This window comes from Canis lupus, chromosome 7 (genome assembly GCF_003254725.2).
Source record: "Canis lupus dingo isolate Sandy chromosome 7, ASM325472v2, whole genome shotgun sequence".
NCBI lineage: Eukaryota > Metazoa > Chordata > Mammalia > Carnivora > Canidae > Canis > Canis lupus.
The window spans coordinates 30,393,465-30,412,206 of NC_064249.1; the positions used below are offsets into that span (position 1 = coordinate 30,393,465).

General features: G+C 45.2%; 1 protein-coding gene across 1 annotated transcript in view; it reads right to left on the reverse strand.

Moving 5' to 3' along the window:
• The window catches only part of MPZL1 (myelin protein zero like 1), a 71,206-nt gene extending 53,286 nt beyond the window's left edge, over positions 1–17,920 (reverse strand). The window contains exons 1-2 of the mRNA XM_025429661.3: positions 17,771–17,920; positions 17,363–17,696 (exon numbers count right to left, since the gene is read on the reverse strand). Of these exons, the coding sequence (XP_025285446.3) occupies positions 17,363–17,696; positions 17,771–17,920 (484 nt within the window). The remainder of the gene's footprint in view (positions 1–17,362; positions 17,697–17,770) is intronic.
• Between the last annotated feature and the right edge of the window lie 822 nt (positions 17,921–18,742).

The following is an 18,742-nucleotide window of genomic DNA, read 5'->3' on the forward strand; positions in this document are numbered from 1 at the left end:
ACCATGGAAAGTTTTTGCAGGCTACCTTGCCTTGAAGACCATAGACATCATAGTCTCTCAATAAACATCCACTGAGCTGATCCCATAATCCCTGGGCAATCTTATGAGGACAGTCTGCCTTTGCACAGGGAGAAAAATGCACTACCAGCCCCACCCACATAAGCAGTCTAACCTCCCAACATTTACAATGCTGTCAGTTAATAAGCCAACATTATGTTCTTGCTGGCTGTCATGCCCTTAAGAGCTTGGTTTTACCATTTCCCCCTGAGCCGTATCACTGTGAAATCCAGTGTCTAGACTCCCTGGATCTTGAAGTCCCAAGTTCTAGGAGGACCTGCCTCCTTATTTTCACTCACTCTCTAATGTTTATAGTTCCCACCTGGGATTCAGTTTAACACTTCACGTACCTATTCAACACTCAACATGTTCTAGGTATTGTGCTAAGTGTTGGAGACCCAGAGGTGAATAAGACACAGTTTCTGCATTTGGAGAGGTAATCTTATAGGGGTGCCTGTGATGAGGGAGCAGAAACTGAGGACAAAGCACAAGCTGACACCTGGCAACCTCCCCCCCCCCCCCCCACCCTGGCCCCACACTTACTGGGTGTGCTATGTGTGACATTCCTCCAGGAAGCTCCCAATTGTCTTAATGCCTTGCTAGAGGGAAAAACCACCTTAACAAAGGCAAGGCCTGTAGTAACTGGTAGGTCCTCTTTAGCATATGAAAGTTCTTTTGAAAACCCCCCTTTTCCTTACCTCACCCAACTCTCAAGTATATAATCAGCCACCTCTCACAACTCCAGGGCAGCAGCTCTTTCTACCCACGGGTCTTGTCCCCCAGATTTAATAAAACCACCTTTTTGCACCAAAGACATCTCAAGAATTCTTTCTTGGCCACTGGCTCTGGACCCCACACTAAACCTCACCTATATTCCAAAACTACATCACCTGGGTGGCTCAGTTGGTTAAGCATCTGCCGTTAGTTCAGGGCACGATCTCGGGGTCCTGGGATGAAGCCCCACATGTGGCCTCCTACTCAGCAGGGAGTCTGCCCCTCCCTCTGCCCCACTGTGCTCTCTCTTTAATAAATAAATATTTTTAATAAATAAATAAAAGATAATTTTTTATATGAAGTGATAGAGGGGAAGCTTAGAGGCAGTGTGTTTTGGCCTTACCTGGGGATATCTGCTGCATGACAATGCACTTGAGATTGAAAGGCTAAATAGGAGTTAGCCAGGTAAATATAAAGGTAAATATGATCAGGAAGTGAGGGACACCTGGGTGGCTCAGCAGTAGGGCATGATCCCGGGTCCGGGGATTGAGTCCCTGCAAGGAGCCTGTTTTTCCCTCTATGTCTCTGACTCTCTCTGTGTGTCTCTCATAAATAAATAAATTAAAATCTTTAAAAAAAAAAAAAAAGGAGGGAGAGTGAACGTATCATATACAAAATCAAGACAAAACAAGCATCATGAAGAAATGCTGCAAACAATCAATAAAGAGCAAAGAAGGAAATGGCAGGTGCTGAGGGCAAGACAGATGAATCAAGCTAAGGACCTGAGCTCATCCTAGAGATAATAGGGATAGAGGGTCTTGGCACAGGAGTAGCACAATTACATCTGCCTATGAAAGATCCCTCTGGTAACAGTTGGGAGGGTAGACCTGAGGGGAACATATACCATTAGGAGGCTCTCGAAGTAATATGGACTTCAAATGGCTGGCAACTTGTCCTAGCACAAGCGAAAGGAAGAGCTGGATTCAGAAATAAAAGGTAAACACTGGCAAGACTGATTTAAATCCATGGAGGTGGGGGTGTCCTGGGTGGCTCAGAGGTTTAGCGCCGCCTTCAGGCCAGGCTCAGGCGGGGGTCAGGCTCCCTGCATGGGCCTGCTTCTTCTGCCTGGGTCTCTGCCTCTCTCTCTCTCTCTCTCTCTCTCTCTCCGTCTCTCATGAATAAATAAAATATTTAAATTTAAAAAAAAATTCCATGGAGGTGTGTAAGGGAAAGAGAGGAGTCTAAGATGATCAAGCTTTTTGGCTTGGGTGACTGAGGAAAAGGCTAAGGAGAAGCAGGAAACAGTGAGAACAATGGGGAGTGAAGTGGAGGCCCCATGTGGGAAAGAAGAGATACATGGAGTTTTATTGTGTTTTTTTTTTTTAAGATTTTATTTATCTATTCATGAGAGACACAGAGACATAGGCAGAGGGAGAAGCAGGCTCCATGCAGGGAGCCCGATGTGGGACTCAAACCTTGGACCCCAGGATTACGTCCTGAGCCAAAGGCAGATGCTCAACTGCTGAGCCACCCAGGTGTCCTGAAGTAGTTTTCAACAAAGTTTGGGGGTGCCTCTGGACATTCTAATGGAAATGGACAGTGGGTAAGAGTCTGTAGTTCAGAGTGATGGACATACATTTGGGAGTCACCATTTACTTAACAAACCCTTACTGAATGCCTATACCTACTGAATATGGGTTGTAGTCAAAAAAGAGAAAAAGAAGATCACCAAAGATGAGCACATGGTGAGACTATCAGAACCTAAGGAAAATCAACCCTGGGGCACAGGTGGAAGAGCAACGCTTGGAGCAGACAGGGAAAGGCGATGAGAATCACAAGTCATGTCACAAAGACAAAGGAAATAAGACCAGAGTGGTTAACGATGTCAAGGAAAGCAAAGAAGTCCAGAAAGAAAAGGCCTGGAAGAGGATATGTGACTGGGCAATATCAGGTGGCCTTCATCAAAGTGTCACATAGTGAGAGGAGACCAAAGTCAGACATCGCTGACTTGAGATGTGAATAGGAAATGCTGAAATACAGCAAAGAACAGAATTGGGTACAATCAGGGGAAACCAACAATTTGAGATATGCCTTATCTTTTACATTGATGGTTAATTTTATATCATCTTGGTTGGGTCACCAGCTGGACCAATAATCTTTGGTCAAAGATAAATCTAGAGGTTTCTATGAAGATATTTTTTAGATGACATTAACACTAAAACTAGTAGATTTTGAGTAGACTATCCTTCACAATGAAGGGGGGCCTCGCGCAATCAGTTGAAGGTCTTAAAAGAACAAAAGAATAACCACCCCTGAAAAAGAATTCTACCAGCATACTGTACCTGGACTCAAACTATACTACTTCCCTGAATCTCTAGTCTGTTGGCCTACCCTGTTGATTTTAGAATTACTAAGCTTCCATAACTGTGTGAGCCATTTCCTTAAAATTACCTATCTATCCATCCATCCATCCATCCATCCATCCATCCATCCAACCATCCATCCATCCATCCATCCATCCATCCATCCATCCATCCATCTAACCATCCATCCATCCTGCTGGTTCTGTTTCTCGGACCCTAATACAGATTTTGGTACAGAGAGTGGTTCTAGAAGAGCAGAATCTCAATGATAAGTTTTCTGAATTTGGTCCTGGGGTTTCTGGAATCAGCTTTCTAATCTGATTAAAGACACTAATGACTCCATTTCTAGTAATAAAAAGAACACTGTCCATGGAACGATGTGGTAATAGAGATCTGCAAAATATCTCCACTGGATACTCCTAATCAAATGCTTATAAAAGGCAAGGTTCTGGGTCATCAGGTATATAATACCTCTAAACATTCATCAAACTAGTGAATATAATGATATTGACTGATTGTTCCTAATGCTACTAGATGAAGTGGGAAAAGAGATGAGCTCAGGGCTTTGAATTCCAACTTTAAGGGTTGAATAAATGATCAGAAAACTTCTATGTCTATCCTGAAAGAGACTTTTATCTCCTTTAGTCACAGAGATGAGATTGCTGAAACCAAACCCAGAATCTCAACCTGAGAGTGGCTGAATTACAAAGCAAACTGAATCCCCAACCTCAGAGGATATCTACTACTAAAGTGAGGTCACTGGGATGCCTGGGTGGCTCAGAGGTTGAGCGTCTGCCTCCCAACTCAGGGCGTGATCCTGGAGTCCAGGGATCAAGTCCCACATCGGGCTCCCGGCAGGGAGCCTGCTTCTCCCTCTGCTTGTGTCTCTGCCTCTCTCTCTCTCTCTCTCTGTGTCTCTCTCATGAATAAATAAAATCTTTAAATAAATAAAGTGAGGGCACTGATTAAGAACAGAATCCTGAAAATTGGGGACCCTGATGAAGCTGGCAACACTGAACCTGAACCCCTAAATACTGAAGAGTCTTCTCTGCCCGTAGAAGTAACCACTCTACCCCTAAGGAGAAGAATAGAGCTTTCCCCAAGGAAACTGGAATGGCCTCTCCTGAGGCAGCTGCCCTGAAAGACACTGCTGGTTCTCCTCAGGACCCACCCCCACCGCTCTTCTTTGCTTCCAGATTTTTTTTTTAAGACTTTATATTTATTTATTCATGAGAGACACAGAGAGAGGCAGAGACACAGGCAGAGGGAGAAGCAGGCTCCTCACAGGGAGCCCGATGCGGAACTGGAGCCCCATGCGGAACTCAATCCCGAATCCCAGGATCACGCCCTGGGCTGAAGGCAGGTGCTAAACCACTGAGCCACCCAGGGATCCCCTGCTTCCAGATTTATAACTGGACTCAAATCACAGAAGGCCCCTACCTGTACAAAGGAGACCCACTATACTCCCAAAAGAATTACTGGATTCTTCTAATTTATACGGACAGAAATCCAGGGAATGTGTGTGAGATGGGATACTAAATATGAGGGATAACAGTAAGTGAAACAAAGTTGGATCAGGCCAAATTTATTGATATGGGCCCACTAAACAAATATTCTGCATTTCATGTTGCAACTGGGAGAGTCAAAGAGTTCTTATAGTTTGTTTCAATTCCTTGGCTACAATGTGGCCCATGGTAAATGAACTTGGAAGTGCCAGATCCATCTTGCTTCAACATAGAGGAAGGGACTCAAAGGCTTAAGGAGATTGGAATGTTTTGTTTTGTTTTATTTTTAAGATTTTATTTATTTATTTGTGAGAGACACAGAGAGAGGCAGAGACATAGGCAGAGGGAGAAGCAGGCTCCCTAAAGGGTGCCCGATGTGGGACTCCATCTCGGGACTCCAGGATCCAACCCTGGGCTGAAGGGAGGTGCTCAACCACTGAGCCACCCAGGCGTCCCAAGAGATTGGAATGTTAAGAGTGGATTTGTCAAAAAAAAAAAGAAAAAAAGAGTGGATTTGTCATTTAAGACCTCTCACCCACTATGGGAGGGTCCAGAAGACACATCTTTCACCATGATTGTGAGAAATAAATTTGTGAGAGGAGCCCCACATCCTTGAAGAGTTCTGTGATCACTCTGCTCTGTGCGCCAGACCTTCAGTGGGACACAATGCTTCCTAAATACAATGGAAGCAACGGCATCCTAGAGCAGCAGGGGTAAAGCGGCAGCATGCAATAGCCAGAGGGGGGTACGGTTACTCTAACAGATAATAAGTTAGATGAGATGAGAGCAGGGATCAGAACAGTCTGACTCGCAGAGACCTGCATTCAGCATTAGCTGGACAATCATGGTGTTCCTAGATGAGATACAGATGAGCAGCTTACTAAATTCTTACTTGATCTTTATACGCAGAAAAGTTCTAGGTCAAGTGAATGAAAGTCTAAATTGAGTCACAGAAACAGAAAGTCACACCCCTCAATCAATTTCCAGACTTGAGGGCAGCCCAGGTGGCTGAGCGGTTTGGCGCCGCCTTCAGCCCAGGGCATGATCCTGGAGACCTAGGATCGAGTCCCATGTGGGGCTCCCTGTGTGGAGCCTGTTTCTCCCTCTGCCTGTGTCTCTGCCTCTCTCTCTCTCTGTGTCTCATGAAAAAATAAAATTTATTTAAAAAAAAAAATTTCCAGACTTGAGCCAGTTTACAGACCCAGAACCCCTGAATGATAGGGAGGCCAGGTCCAAGCTAACATAAACTGAGAAAGGAATTTGAATGAGGCATGTTAAAGTAGCAAACCATTAATTAGTTAGATGTACCACAACATTTAAAGAACTAAAAATGTCTTGTGTAGCTCTTAGTATTTCTGAGAGTAGAAGAAAATGTCAGAGATAAAATACTGCACAGGCCTACAACCTCTTACTGAAAACCCTTGAGGCCAGCTGTGTTTGAGATGTAGAATTTTTCAGATTTAAAAAAATTAATACAATGCATTCACTATATGTTATCTACGAGCCTCAATAGGGTTCAGGGCAGCATTCCACAGTCAAATGCATTAGTATTTCTGTCATGAAACACATGATTGATCATACCAAATGGGATCAGGACTAATAATAGCCTCTCTTTAGTACAGGTCAACTTTTGCAGCCAAAAGAACTTGTATCAAACTTAGGGGAAAAGTTTCTGTTTTCAGAGATTTGGGCATTTTTATTTATTCATTTTTAAAGATTTTATTTATTTATTCATGAGAGACACAGAGAGAGAGACAGAGACATAGGCAGAGAGAGAAGCAGGCTCCTTGCAGGGAGCCCAACGCGGGACTCAATCCCAGGTCTCAGGATGCCTGGACAGCTCAGCGGTTGAGCATCTGCCTTTGGCTCAGGATGTGATCCCAGAGTCCCAGATCAAGTCCCACATTGGGCCTCCTGCAAGGAGCCTGCTTCTCCTCTCCCTCTGCCTATGTCTCTGCCTCTCTGTGTGTGTATCTCTCATGAATAAATAAATAAAATCTAAAAAAAAAAAAAAAAAAAAAAAAATCCCAGGTCTCCAGGATCACACCCTAGGCTGAAGGCAGGTGTCAAACTGCTGAGCCACCCAGGCGTCCCAATTTGGGCATTTTAAATTGCTGATAAGAGACTGTGGACCTACACTCTGAAATGACAATGCGAAACTGCCTCTCAGCATGTTCTGTTCTGAAATCCCTATGCTAGAGTCCGATTACAATCGCTATCACCTCTGCTCATTACCAATACGTTCTCTGGGGACACCTGGGTGGCTCGTAGTTGAGTGTCTGCCTTTGACTCAGGGAGGAATCCTGGGGTCCAGGATCAAGTCCCACATGGGGCTTCTGCAGAGAGTCTGCTTCTCCCTCTGCCTGTGTCTCTGCCTCTTTCTCTATCTCTCATGAATAAATAAATAAAATCTTAAAAAAAATAATACATTCTCTAATTTCTCCAGTGTTGTAAAATTCAGTAAGCCTCACTGGGGTTCTTCTACACTTACAGTCAGGGGGGGCGGGTGGTGAGGGAGGATTAAATTCCTAATAGCTGAAAGTGGTTAAGACCAAGTCCCCAACAAGTTCAGAGAGAAGGGCTGGGACTCCGACTTGTGGCAGGCAAAGCAGCAGAGCTCTGGAACCTCTGCTGATGGAGTGGAGGGCCAGGCAAAGGTGCCAGTGGGGAGCCTCTCTGCAAACCCCTAGGGCCTGATTGGACATCCTGAGGGGTCTAGCCTGACACAAGTCTCAACTGTGGAAGGATTTACACAGCCTCCAGGGAAGAACTCAACCCAATCCAAAAGGTCAGGCTCACTGGCTTGGTCCATAGTGCCTTCTGCTATGGGGCAAGGGACCTTTCTGAGCCGAGCGTGGTATCGGAGGCTTGGTTAAATGGACTTGCTCTGTGTGGTAGCCAGAAGGATCAGTATAAGAGAGAAACCTACAAAAAACATATCATTAAAAATCCCTGAGTAATGGGGCGTCTGGGTGGCTTAGTGGCTGAGTGTCAGCCGTGGGCTCAGATCGTGATCCAGGGGTCCTGGGATCGAATCCCACATCAGGCTCCCTGCAGGCATCCTGCTTCTCCCTCTGCCTGTGTCTCTGCCTCTCTCTCTCTCTCTCTCTCTCTGTCTCTCATAAATAAATAAATAAAATCTTTAAAAAACAAAACAAAAAACCACCCTGAGTATCAGAGCATTGGGTGGCACAGATTCTGCATTGTCAGTAAGGATGGCTTCAACATGGCAGCTCTGTTCCTCCACAGCAGAGTCAGCAGGAAGCAAGCCATCAAGATTCTTATACAAACATTACCACAAAGAGCAGGAAACTGGATACCTTGGCACAGAGGAAAGACTCTATGTAAACATTTCAGATATGCCAAAAACCTCCTAAGAAATGGTTAGAGACTTTGAAGGAGAAATTCTATAATATAGCAGAGAGGTTGCAAATAAATGCTTTGAGTCCCATCCCTACCATGGATTAGCTTTATGTGACTTGTGCACAAGTTACACAAGCTACTGGATTCTTAGTTTGCTCATCTGCGAAATTCATAAAAATAGTAATAATCACACAGAATTGTAGATGAGATAATGCATTTAAGTTGCTTAGCAGAGGGGGATCCCCGGATGGGTCAGTGGTTTGGCACCTGCCTTTGGCCCAGGGCATGATCCTGGAGTCCCAGGATTGAGTTCCACATTGGGCTCCCTGCATGGAGCCTGCTTCTCCCTCTGCCTGTGTCTCTGCCCCTCCCTGCCTCAGATGAATAAATAAATGAAATCTTAAAAAATAATAATAATTGCTTAGCACAGACCTGGCACATAGTAAGCACTCAGTGAATGAGGGAAGAGCAAAAGAAATAGCATGAAGCTAGTTTTATATCTAAATTCTAAGGGCTAAGAAAGAACTATACCTGGCAGAAAAGACACACACACACACAGGATCTGTATCTATATCTATATAGACAGATATAGTATCAATTAATTCAAAATTTCTCCTAAACTACTCATTCCTTTTCTCTCTGCCCTTCTTAGCCATTTAGAAGGTCTTGGGACGCCTGGGTGGCTCAGTGGTTGAGCATCTGCCTTTGGCCCAGGGTGTGATCCTGGAGTCCCAGGATTGAGTTCCACATCGGGCTCTCTGCATGGAGCCTGCTTCTTCCTCTGCCTGTGTCTCTGCCTCTCTCTCTCAGTCTGTGTCTCTCATGAATAAATAAATAAAATCTTAAAAAAAAAAAAAGGTCTCAAATATTTGCATTTTATTTTATTTATTTTTAAAGATTTTTATTTATTTATTCATGAGAAACACAGAGAAAGAGGCACAGAGGCAGAGGGAGAAGTAGGCTCCATGCAGGGAGCCTGATGTGCCCTGGGCCGAAGGGGCGCTAAACCGCTGAGCCACCCGGGATGCCCCAAATACTTGCATTTTAACACATTTTTCTCTTAGGAAATGGAATCCTTTACCAGTGTTTCTGAGCAACACTCTTTGAAGAAGGGCATATAGCAAATATGACCTGGACGCGACTGAAGAGCAACTAACTATAAGATACCTTCTGGTACAGGGTCATCTAAGGTTCTCACTGAAGCTCAGTCTACAACATAGTACCTTCACTTTTTTAGGAAAAACACAAGATTACATTAAAGTGACATAACTCCACACTGTGATCCTTAATGTTTGAAGAGAAAAAGAATACATTTTTTAACTTTGATAAAAGCATTTTAAAAAATATTTTTAAATTGCACTTAATAAAGTCTCAGATTCCCAAGTAGAGTATCAGGGCCGTAGCATAAACCATGTTCATTGCAAATCAAAGTTTGTTCAGTTGGTTATAGCATGACACGAACAAAGCTCAAGTCATGGATTTCAATCTGTGCAGCAATTATCTACAATTATAACTGAGGCGGGATCCCTGGGTGGCGCAGCGGTTTGGCGCCTGCCTTTGGCCCAGGGCGCGATCCTGGAGACCCGGGATGGAATCCCACGTCGGGCTCCCGGTGCATGGAGCCTGCTTCTCCCTCTGCCTATCTCTCTCTCTGTGTGTGTGTGTGTGACTATCATAAATAAATAAAAATTAAAAAAAAAAAACTTAAAAAAAAAATGATAACTGAGGCTCGACAAAGACATAGTACATTTCTAAATGCATTTAGCTAAACTTAGTTGCAAGACAACTACAGTTGAGTCTTGAACAATACCAGTTTGAACTGCACAGGTTCACTTATACATTTGTTTTTGTTTTTTTTTTAATTTTTTTTTAAGATTTATTTATTTACTTATGAGAGAGAGAGAGAGAGTCAGAGACACAGGCAGAGGGAGAAGCAGGCTCCATGCCGGGAACCTGATGTGGGATTCGATCCCGGGACTCCAGGATTGCGCCCTGGGCCAAAGGCAGGCACCAAACCGCTGAGCCACCCAGGGATCCCCCCCATTTGTTTTTTAATACAGTACTGTATATTTATTTTCTCATCCTTATGATTTTCTTAACATTTTCTTTTCTTTAGCTTGCTTTATTGTAAGAATACTATATATAATACATATGACATACAAAATATGTTAATCAACTATTTATGTTATTGGTGAGGCTTCCAGTCCACAGTAGGCTATTAGTGGTTTTTGGGAGTCAAAAGTTACTCTTGGGGCGCCCTGGGTGGCTCAATGGTTGAGCATCTGCCTTTGGCTCAGGTCGTGATCCCAGGGTCCTGGTTTCGAGTCCCACATCAGGCTCCCCACAGAGAGTCTGCTTCTCCTTTTCCTTCTGTCTCTCATGAATGAATAAATAAAATCCTTAAAGAAAAAAAAAAGTTACTCTTGAATTTGATTGTGTAGGGGTCAGTACCTCTAACCCCAGTGTCGTTTAAGGACCAACTATATTCCAACTATATGCCCAGAGAGTCAGAGGTATTGCAAAGTTCACAATTTCTAAAGAGAGTCTGAGTTTGAAAGATAAGTTAACTGAAGGAGAATTTATTAATGAAATCATCCTTTCTTTCTTGGTAAAAGATTTAATGGGAACAATGGAAAATTTTAAGTGAATAAAAATTACAGCAAGCCACATGCATTCAAAAAGATATTGAATAAAGTGGTTTAAGGGCAAAGAAATGAGGTTCCCATGAGACAATTAAATTTCTCAATTTAGGCACTATGAATGGTCACAAAGCCATCTGACCTCTGCCTTGTTATGGCAGTCAAAATCCCAAGGACTATGGTCTGGACTCTAGGGCATTGCTAATGTCAAGCACTTGGCAAAATGAGTAGAAAAGGAAGAAAGGAAAATCACTCAAGATACATGAAAGCTTCATATCTTACTGGTCTTAGGAACCAAGACTCAAAGCTATATGATACTTAAGACCTCAGGAGAGATGTCTAGTTTTTCTAATAATTAAATTCCCTTTGATGGGGCCTAAGGATCAAACTAATCTATAATAAATTCTGTCAGAGCAAACCTTTTACTCTCTCATTTCAAATGATGCCAGAGATCCTAGAGAACAAGATTAAAATCTTTGCAAAGTTTAGGTACACTTAAGAGGCATGTCTTACACAGAGAATTCAAATTCTCAGATAAAAGATAGAACTTAAATAAAAACACCCTTGGGGCCCTGTAGAAGATCTAATCATCCAGGAAAAATGTGACCATGGAATCACATAAATCAGCCTCAGTGGGAATAGAAAAGAATGTGAGAAATATTCAACAGGTAGGCCAGCATTTTCTAGATGGAGGGCATGCAGCAATGTTTTTTAAAAACCATGTATAACAAGTCTTTCCCAATTAAAGCATATTTTAAAAACTCAGTAGGAAAGATCAGCCATTAATGAAATCCTACAACATATCTCTTGTAAGTTTAAAAATTATCTATTTTGTAATACAAGTGTTCTAGTTTAATTCTGCAAATTTTCACAAGAGGTGAATCATATTTTCTTTAACAGGTGAATCATATTTTCTTAAAAGTGGTGACTGTTAGGAATTTAATCTGTCCTTTATTTTTTTCAGTATATTCATCCTGTATAGGATCCAGTCTCCCTGCTATATCCCCAGTAACTAAAACAGCACCAAGCACCCAGTAGGTTTTCATTTAGTGCCTTTACTTTGTAAATACATAAATTTTCATTTCATGTACTTTTCACATATATCTCTTTTTCACTTAAGATTTGTTTTTACTTCCTTTGGAGTATCTGAGCCTAATGACTACCCTAGAGTTAGGGCAAAAACAAGTGATAGAGTATCTTTTTTTAAGGACTAAGTTTTGGTTTTTTTCTTTTTTAAGATTCTGTATGTTTATCTGAGAGAGAGAACAAGTGGAGAGAGGGACGAAGAGAAAGGACGCAGCAGACTCCCCACTGAGCAGGGAGCCGGAAGTGGGACTAGAGCCCAAGACCCCAGGATCATGACCTGAGCTGAAGGCAGATGCTTAACCCAATGAGCCACCCAGGTGCCCCTGGAGTAAGTTTAATTTTATTATCCCACCTAGTGTGCTCGCTTTGGCAGCACATATACTATATTATCCCACCTAGTGAGTAAGTTAAAGGCTGAGGGAACTAGTACTGAAATTTGTGGCCTTTTGGGCACCTGGTGTCTCAGCTGGTTAAGCATCTGCCTTCGGCTCATGTCATGATCCCAGAGTCCCTGATTCCAGCTCCGTGTAGCGTTTCCTGCTCAGCAGAGAGCCTGCTTCTCCCTCTCCTGCCGCTCCCTCAGCTCGTGAGCTCTCTCTCTCTCCCTCACTCTGGCTTTCTCTCTCTCTCTCTCTCTCTCAAATAAATAAATAAAATTAAAAAAAAAAAGAAAAAGAAAAGAAGGGACGCCTGGGGGATCCCTGGGTGGCGCAGCGGTTTGGCGCCTGCCTTTGGCCCAGGGCGCGATCCTGGAGATCCGGGATCGAATCCCACATCAGGCTCCCGGTGCATGGAGCCTGCTTCTCTCTCTGCCTCTCTCTCTCTCTCTCTCGCTCTCTCTCTGTGACTATCATAAATGAATAAAAAATTAAAAAAAAAAAAGAAGGGACGCCTGGGTGGCTCAGCGGTTAAGTGTCTGCCTTCGGCTCAGGGTGTGATCCTGGAGTCCTGGGATCAAGTTCCACATCGGGCTCCCTGCATGGAGCCTGCTTCTCCCTCTGCCTATGTCTCTGCCTCTCTCTGTGTGTCTTTCATGAATAAATATATAAAATCTTTTAAAAGAAAAAGAAAAGAAATATGTGGCCTTTGACTGCAGAGGTAGTGTCTCAAGTCTGAATTTTGTCAACAAGCATCAAAAGTCCTATTGATAAAATACTTAAAGGCTACAACAACCATGATTAATTTAAAAATACAATAACTAGTAATTCTAAAACTATGGTGTTTAAAGTAGTTGAAGAATGTTAACTCATTTCATTCGTTTCCAAAGAAATATGAACTGGTACTTAAAAGAGTGAAAATAACCAGATAATACATGAAATCACACCTGGAACAAATATTCCTTTTTTCAAGAAACATTTATTGAGTACCTACCATATGCCAGGCTAAATCCTAACTGCATATTACAAACTGCTAACAAACTGATATCAAGACATACCTATACCTCACTGCCCTTTAACAAACATTGGCATCTGTAGTATTCACTGTGCTAAGCACTAGGAATATTTCTACAAACAAGACAAACACTATCTCTATCCTAGATTCTGAGAGAAGAAAAAAGAAAAGCCAAGTGGTTAGAAATTTCAACAGGGAAATAAAGGACCAGGAATGATAACAGGGAGTTCCTCTGGAGAGGGTGGATGGAGAAAGGCCTCTCTGAAAAAAGTAACATTTATGATCTTACTGAATGAAAAGGAGACAACTCTGGGCAGTTCTGGGGAAAGAACAGGAAAAGGCAGCAGCAGCAAGTGCAAAGGACTTGAGGTGAGAATGAATGTCAAAAAGCAAAAGATGGCATGTGGCTTGAAAATAGTGGGCGGGGGGGCAAGTGGCATAAAGCTGAAGTCAGAGAGACAGGAAGTAGACCACACAGCATTGCAGGCCATGGAAGAAGCCAGTATGCCATTCAGAGTGTAAGGGGAAGCCATTAGGGCTTTTAAACAAGAAAGCAAGATGATCTGATTGCAGTTTTATAAAAATCATTCTTGCAGTTGGGTGAAGAATGAATTAAAAAGAGTCAGAATATTTCAGCTCAGGTCATGATTTCAGGGTCCTGGAATGGCCAGAGTCTGGCTCCCGATCAGTGGGGAGCCTGGTTCGCCCTCTGCCCCTCCCCCTTCCACTACTCACGTGAGCCCTCTCTCAAATAAATAAAATCTTTTTTTAAAAGTTTTTAAGGAACACCTGGGTGGCTCAGCGGTTTAGCGCCGCCTTCAGCCCAAGGCATGAATGAGGCTACAACAGGATTGAGACGATCAGGATTGAGTCTCACTTCGGGCTCCCTGCATGGAGCCTGCTTCTCTCTTTGCCTGTGTCTCTGCCTCTCCTTCTCTCTCTTTGTGTGTCTCTCATGAATAAATAAAATCTTTAAAAAATAAAAAATAAAAAGTTTTTGAAAAGAGGCAGGATAGAGGAACGGGAAGACCAGCTGGGTGAATCTGACTAAAATGCTAAGAATGGACCGCTAAGAGAAAACTAGTGGGCAAATTCCAAATGCATTTTACAGAGGGCAGAACATGTTGGATGTGGGGCTAGATGAAAGACAGGGAGGAATCAAGGGTGGATCCTAGGCTTCTGCGTTGAGCAACAAGATGCATGTTGGTGCCATTTACTAAAATGGGCGGCGCAGGGGATCCCTGGGTGGCTCAGCGGTTTAGGGCCTGCCTTCCGCCCAGGGCCTGATCCTGGAGACCTGGGATCAAGTCCCGCATCAGGTTCCCAGTATGGAGCCTACTTCTCCCTCTCCCTGTGTCTCTGCCTCTCTCTCTGTGTCTCTCATGAAGAAATAAATAAAATCTTAAAAAAATAAAATGGTCAGCGCAAATTACTGAAATTTATTCTTCATATATTGTGTGTTCATTTCTATTTATGGGGGACCACAGACCTGACAATTGCCAAATCCAACTAATCCTCATCATATTTAATGTCTTCTTATACTCTTCACCACTCCCTCTTGCTTAAAACTTCATTATCTCTTGGTTTCAAAGACAGCATTCTTCCAGTTCTTCCTTTACTCATCAGACCTCCTTCTCAGGTTCCGTATACCCCAGGGCTCTGTCCTTGGCCCTCCTATTTCCTTCAATACACTCTCTACAGGTCTCTGTTGGTGACCTCATCCAAGCAATGGTAGCTTTAACTACTATCTACATGATGCATTCCAAATCTGCAGTTCCAACTAGAACTTTCTCATCTCCAGAACCATCTATCCTACTGTCTTCTGCCCACCTCTGTTAGGATGTCTCAGCAGTATCTGAAATTCAACATACCCAAAAGTAACTTCATCGTCATCATCATCTTCCTCATACACTATTCCCTCAATCCCACGTTCACCTGTGAAAAGCCCCACTTGCCAAAAATAGGCCATTTCCCAAGTCCCAAACATTAGGATTATCTTTCATTCCTCTTTCAAGGCCACAGCAAATCCGTTTCCAAGCCCTATCAAATGTACTTTCTAACTAGCTCACGGGCATGTCCTCTCTTCATATCCCACTGCTTTAACTCAGCCCCTCATCCTCCACCTCTGGATTATGACAATAGCCCTCTCCGGTTTCTTCAGTCTCCCACCCCTCCAATCCATTCTTCACATCTCCAGAAAGAAATCCTTCACCAGCTTCCCCAAGTCCTCAGGATAAAAAACCAGCCTTACAAGATCTTTTGTGAGTTAATGCCTTTGGCTGGCTCCCCCACCTCCACTGCCCCCATCTCCCTCCCACCGCACACACCTATCTCCCACCACACTGACCTACCTATGTAAGAACAGGTCTATTCAGGACTCTGCTCCTACTGTTTCCTTGCCCAGTGCCTACTCAGCTTAAGCATCCCTTCCTCCAGGCCCTCAACTCCAGTCTGAGATGATGGCCCTTCTTCAAGCTCTCACAGCACACCACCATCAAATGACTTTTTATATGACTTAGTGCAGGGTGCTTCTCCCGCTGAACCGTGAGTTACAGGAGAGCAGGGACCATCCTTCCCAAGTATGTTTGGTGCATTGTAATACTTACAAGGTGCTTAATCAATGTTTGCTGAATAACTGTATCTGGATCAAATTCAGGAAGGTCTTCTATCAAAGTGGACTGCTATAGACACTACCCACAACCAGGAAAAGACAATTTGGCAAGAGGAAGCATTTGATAGTTTCCCAAAATTAAGCAGTAGCATTAGTGGCTGATTTTCATCTGTCAACATTCATTTTTCCTTACTGAAGAGCCGGGCCCATCCAAGGTGTTTGTAGTTATTATTCTGATGGTCTTTTCATATTAATATCCATTAATATTCAGTATGTCAGTTCTGCTGCTTCTAGGACCTAGAGTCAGTAGCAATGTCTGAACTTTCCTAATTATTCTGTCTGACACACACAAGATTTCTCATAAACCTTATGTTTAGGCTATTTCCTACCGGTTAACTTAAAACACAAATACTGGCACCATCACCAACAAGAAACTTTTAACCTTTTTTCCCTCAGAACAGACATTTATACAGAATAGACTCTGACTTATGTAAACACCGTATATCTTCATCTGTCAACCTCTAGAAGGTGAGGGCTTTTACCTTTACACCTCACCACCTCTGGAATCACCGGTTAAATAATAGTTTTCCTGGTCCCAAAGACTACACTAAGGACTTTTCTATGAGAGAAATTACTGAGTAAACTTGTATTCAGCCACTGTGATGCAACTGACATTTTGGGAAACAAAAGAAAGGAAAAAGTCTACGTGGTTTCTTAGGAGTTGGCCTTCTTTATAGCCATTACTTAACCGCACTCTGAAACAGCAACAAGTCCTCGGCTTTGAACAGCACAATGTCCTATGGCCAACACCACTTCAGATGTCCATAAAACAACTCATCCAATGCAATAAATCGAGCCTGAGGTTTACCTTAAGTTGACCCATGAAATTTGGCAAGAAAGAAAGGTCATTTAGAAAAAAAAAAAAAAAGGAAAAATGAGCTTTTTAATGTCTGGTGTCTTGTCAAACCGTGGTGACTCTGTCTGGAATCATTAGGGATTTGACCAAATTCTTTTTAAGCCCGGTCATTTCAGTGCTATTCCCAGTGCAACCCAGAAGTAATGCAGATGTACTGTCGGTATGGGTGCTCGGCGGCTAGAGGCGAGACCCAGGAGATTGCAGGACTCCTCGATCCCGGAGGCTTACAAAATGCACTGGAGAGCATTCGAAATGGAGTTTACAGGCTCAAAGAGGACGTGCGTTTAGAACGAGGACACAAGCCAACAAAGGCCCTGCGAAAGCAAACCCTGCGACCTTCCTTCCTCCGCCGCCTTCCTGAGGTGGGAAAGGTCGGGAACCCCGGGTTCCCGAACCGGAATCCAGCGGGCCGGGGCACCCCCGGGGCACAGGCGGGGAAGGCGGGCGACCCCGCGCAGGCTCCAGGCAGCCACCCGGCAGCGCCCCCAGGAGGGAGCAAGGTGGGGAGCTCGCCCCTCCTCCCGCACACGCAGGGACCGGGAAGAAGGAAAACCAGGCGCTCCCCAACCGCGCGCGCCCTCCAGGCCCCGGAGCGCGCAGGCCGCGCCCCCTCCCCGCCTCGGCGGCCGCCGCGAGGAGGAGGAGGAGGGGGAGGGCGCCGGCCCCGGGAGGCCCCGCCGCCCCGCCGCCCCGGCCGCGGCGTCCGCATCACTCACACAGCCCGAGCACCGCCGCCAGCACCAGCCACGGCCAGCGCCTGCGGGCTGCGGCTGCAAGCACGGCCGCGGCTCCCGCGAGTGCTGCCATCGTCCTCCCAACGCCGCCGCCGCCGCCGCCGCCGCCGCCGCGCCACTGGGCCGCCGGCCCCACTGCACCCCGCTCGGCTCGCGGGAGGAACCTCGGCCTCGCTGCTGCAGCCGCCCGCGCCCGCGCCCGCGCCCGCGCCCGCTGGCACCTCCACGCCGCGCTCCCCGCCGCTGGCCCCCGCGGCAGTCCCCGCCCCGCGCCCGCGCCCGCCCCCGCGGCCCGCTCATTGGCCCGCCCCGCGGCCTCGGGAGGACGCCATTGGAGGACGCCGCCTGTCCATCACCCCCCGTCCGGAGGGCCCGGCCCCCCGGTCCCACCCAGGCTCCTTCTCCGGGCGCTGGAGGCCGGGGTCTCCCGAGGGCTGGGCTCCTGCCGCCGGGCGCTCTGCCCGCCTGGGGGTCCGCCTGTCCCGCCGACCGGCCGCCGTCTCCTCTGCCTCGGAGGTCCAGTCCCGCAGATCCCTCCATAGTCCCTCCTCTTTGCCGGCTCCGTTCTCGCCTCGGTGTCAGCCCTTCTAGGTTTCTCGGAGCCTCACCTAAAGAAAAAGCAGCGCTCCCTTTACAAAGGGGAAAAAAAAAAAAATGAGAATGACGATGGGATGATTCAGTCGTCCACATGGAACACATCTCCCGCCTTGCCGCTTGCAAGGCTTGTCCTTCGCCTGGACTAGGTAATTTATGTGTTGCAATTTGAGAAATCAGCCAGCTTGAAATGAAGTCTCCATCTTGCCCCAATCTCCTTTTAGGAGTGAGTCCTTTTTTCGGCTTAAGAAAGGCTGGACTGGGGCCTCTTACCTACTACCTGGAACACAAATGAATGTGCTTTTTAGTTTGTTTTGCTTTTGCGGACAAAATGTCCCTTGATGTGTCGATTAAAATTGGAATGGGAAATTCCTGGTCCTGAAGTGCCTTGGCTGACTCTGCTCAGCTTGGCTACCTGGGCCCAGAGTGTGTCCCCTGCTCACTGGTTGCCCGGTGAATGCTGAAGAGGGTTTGGAAGTGTCCTTATGAGAACACCCTGCAAAAGGCACACCAGGGGGAGGGACAGGATGAGAGCGAGCGAAGAAAAGGAAAAATCCAGGTGGGAGGCCGGTAGAGTCAAGGAAGGAACAAAATGTAGACCATTTGGACAAGAGTAGGGGAAGAGTCTGGAGAATACCCAAATGTAACCCTCTCATTTCAGGGTTCTGTCTGAAGTCAATTTTAGACAAATTGATATTTTTGCTGTTTTAGCCTACTAGCCTCGTAAGCAAACTCTTAATCATTAGGAGTAGGGAGAGAAAATGAAAA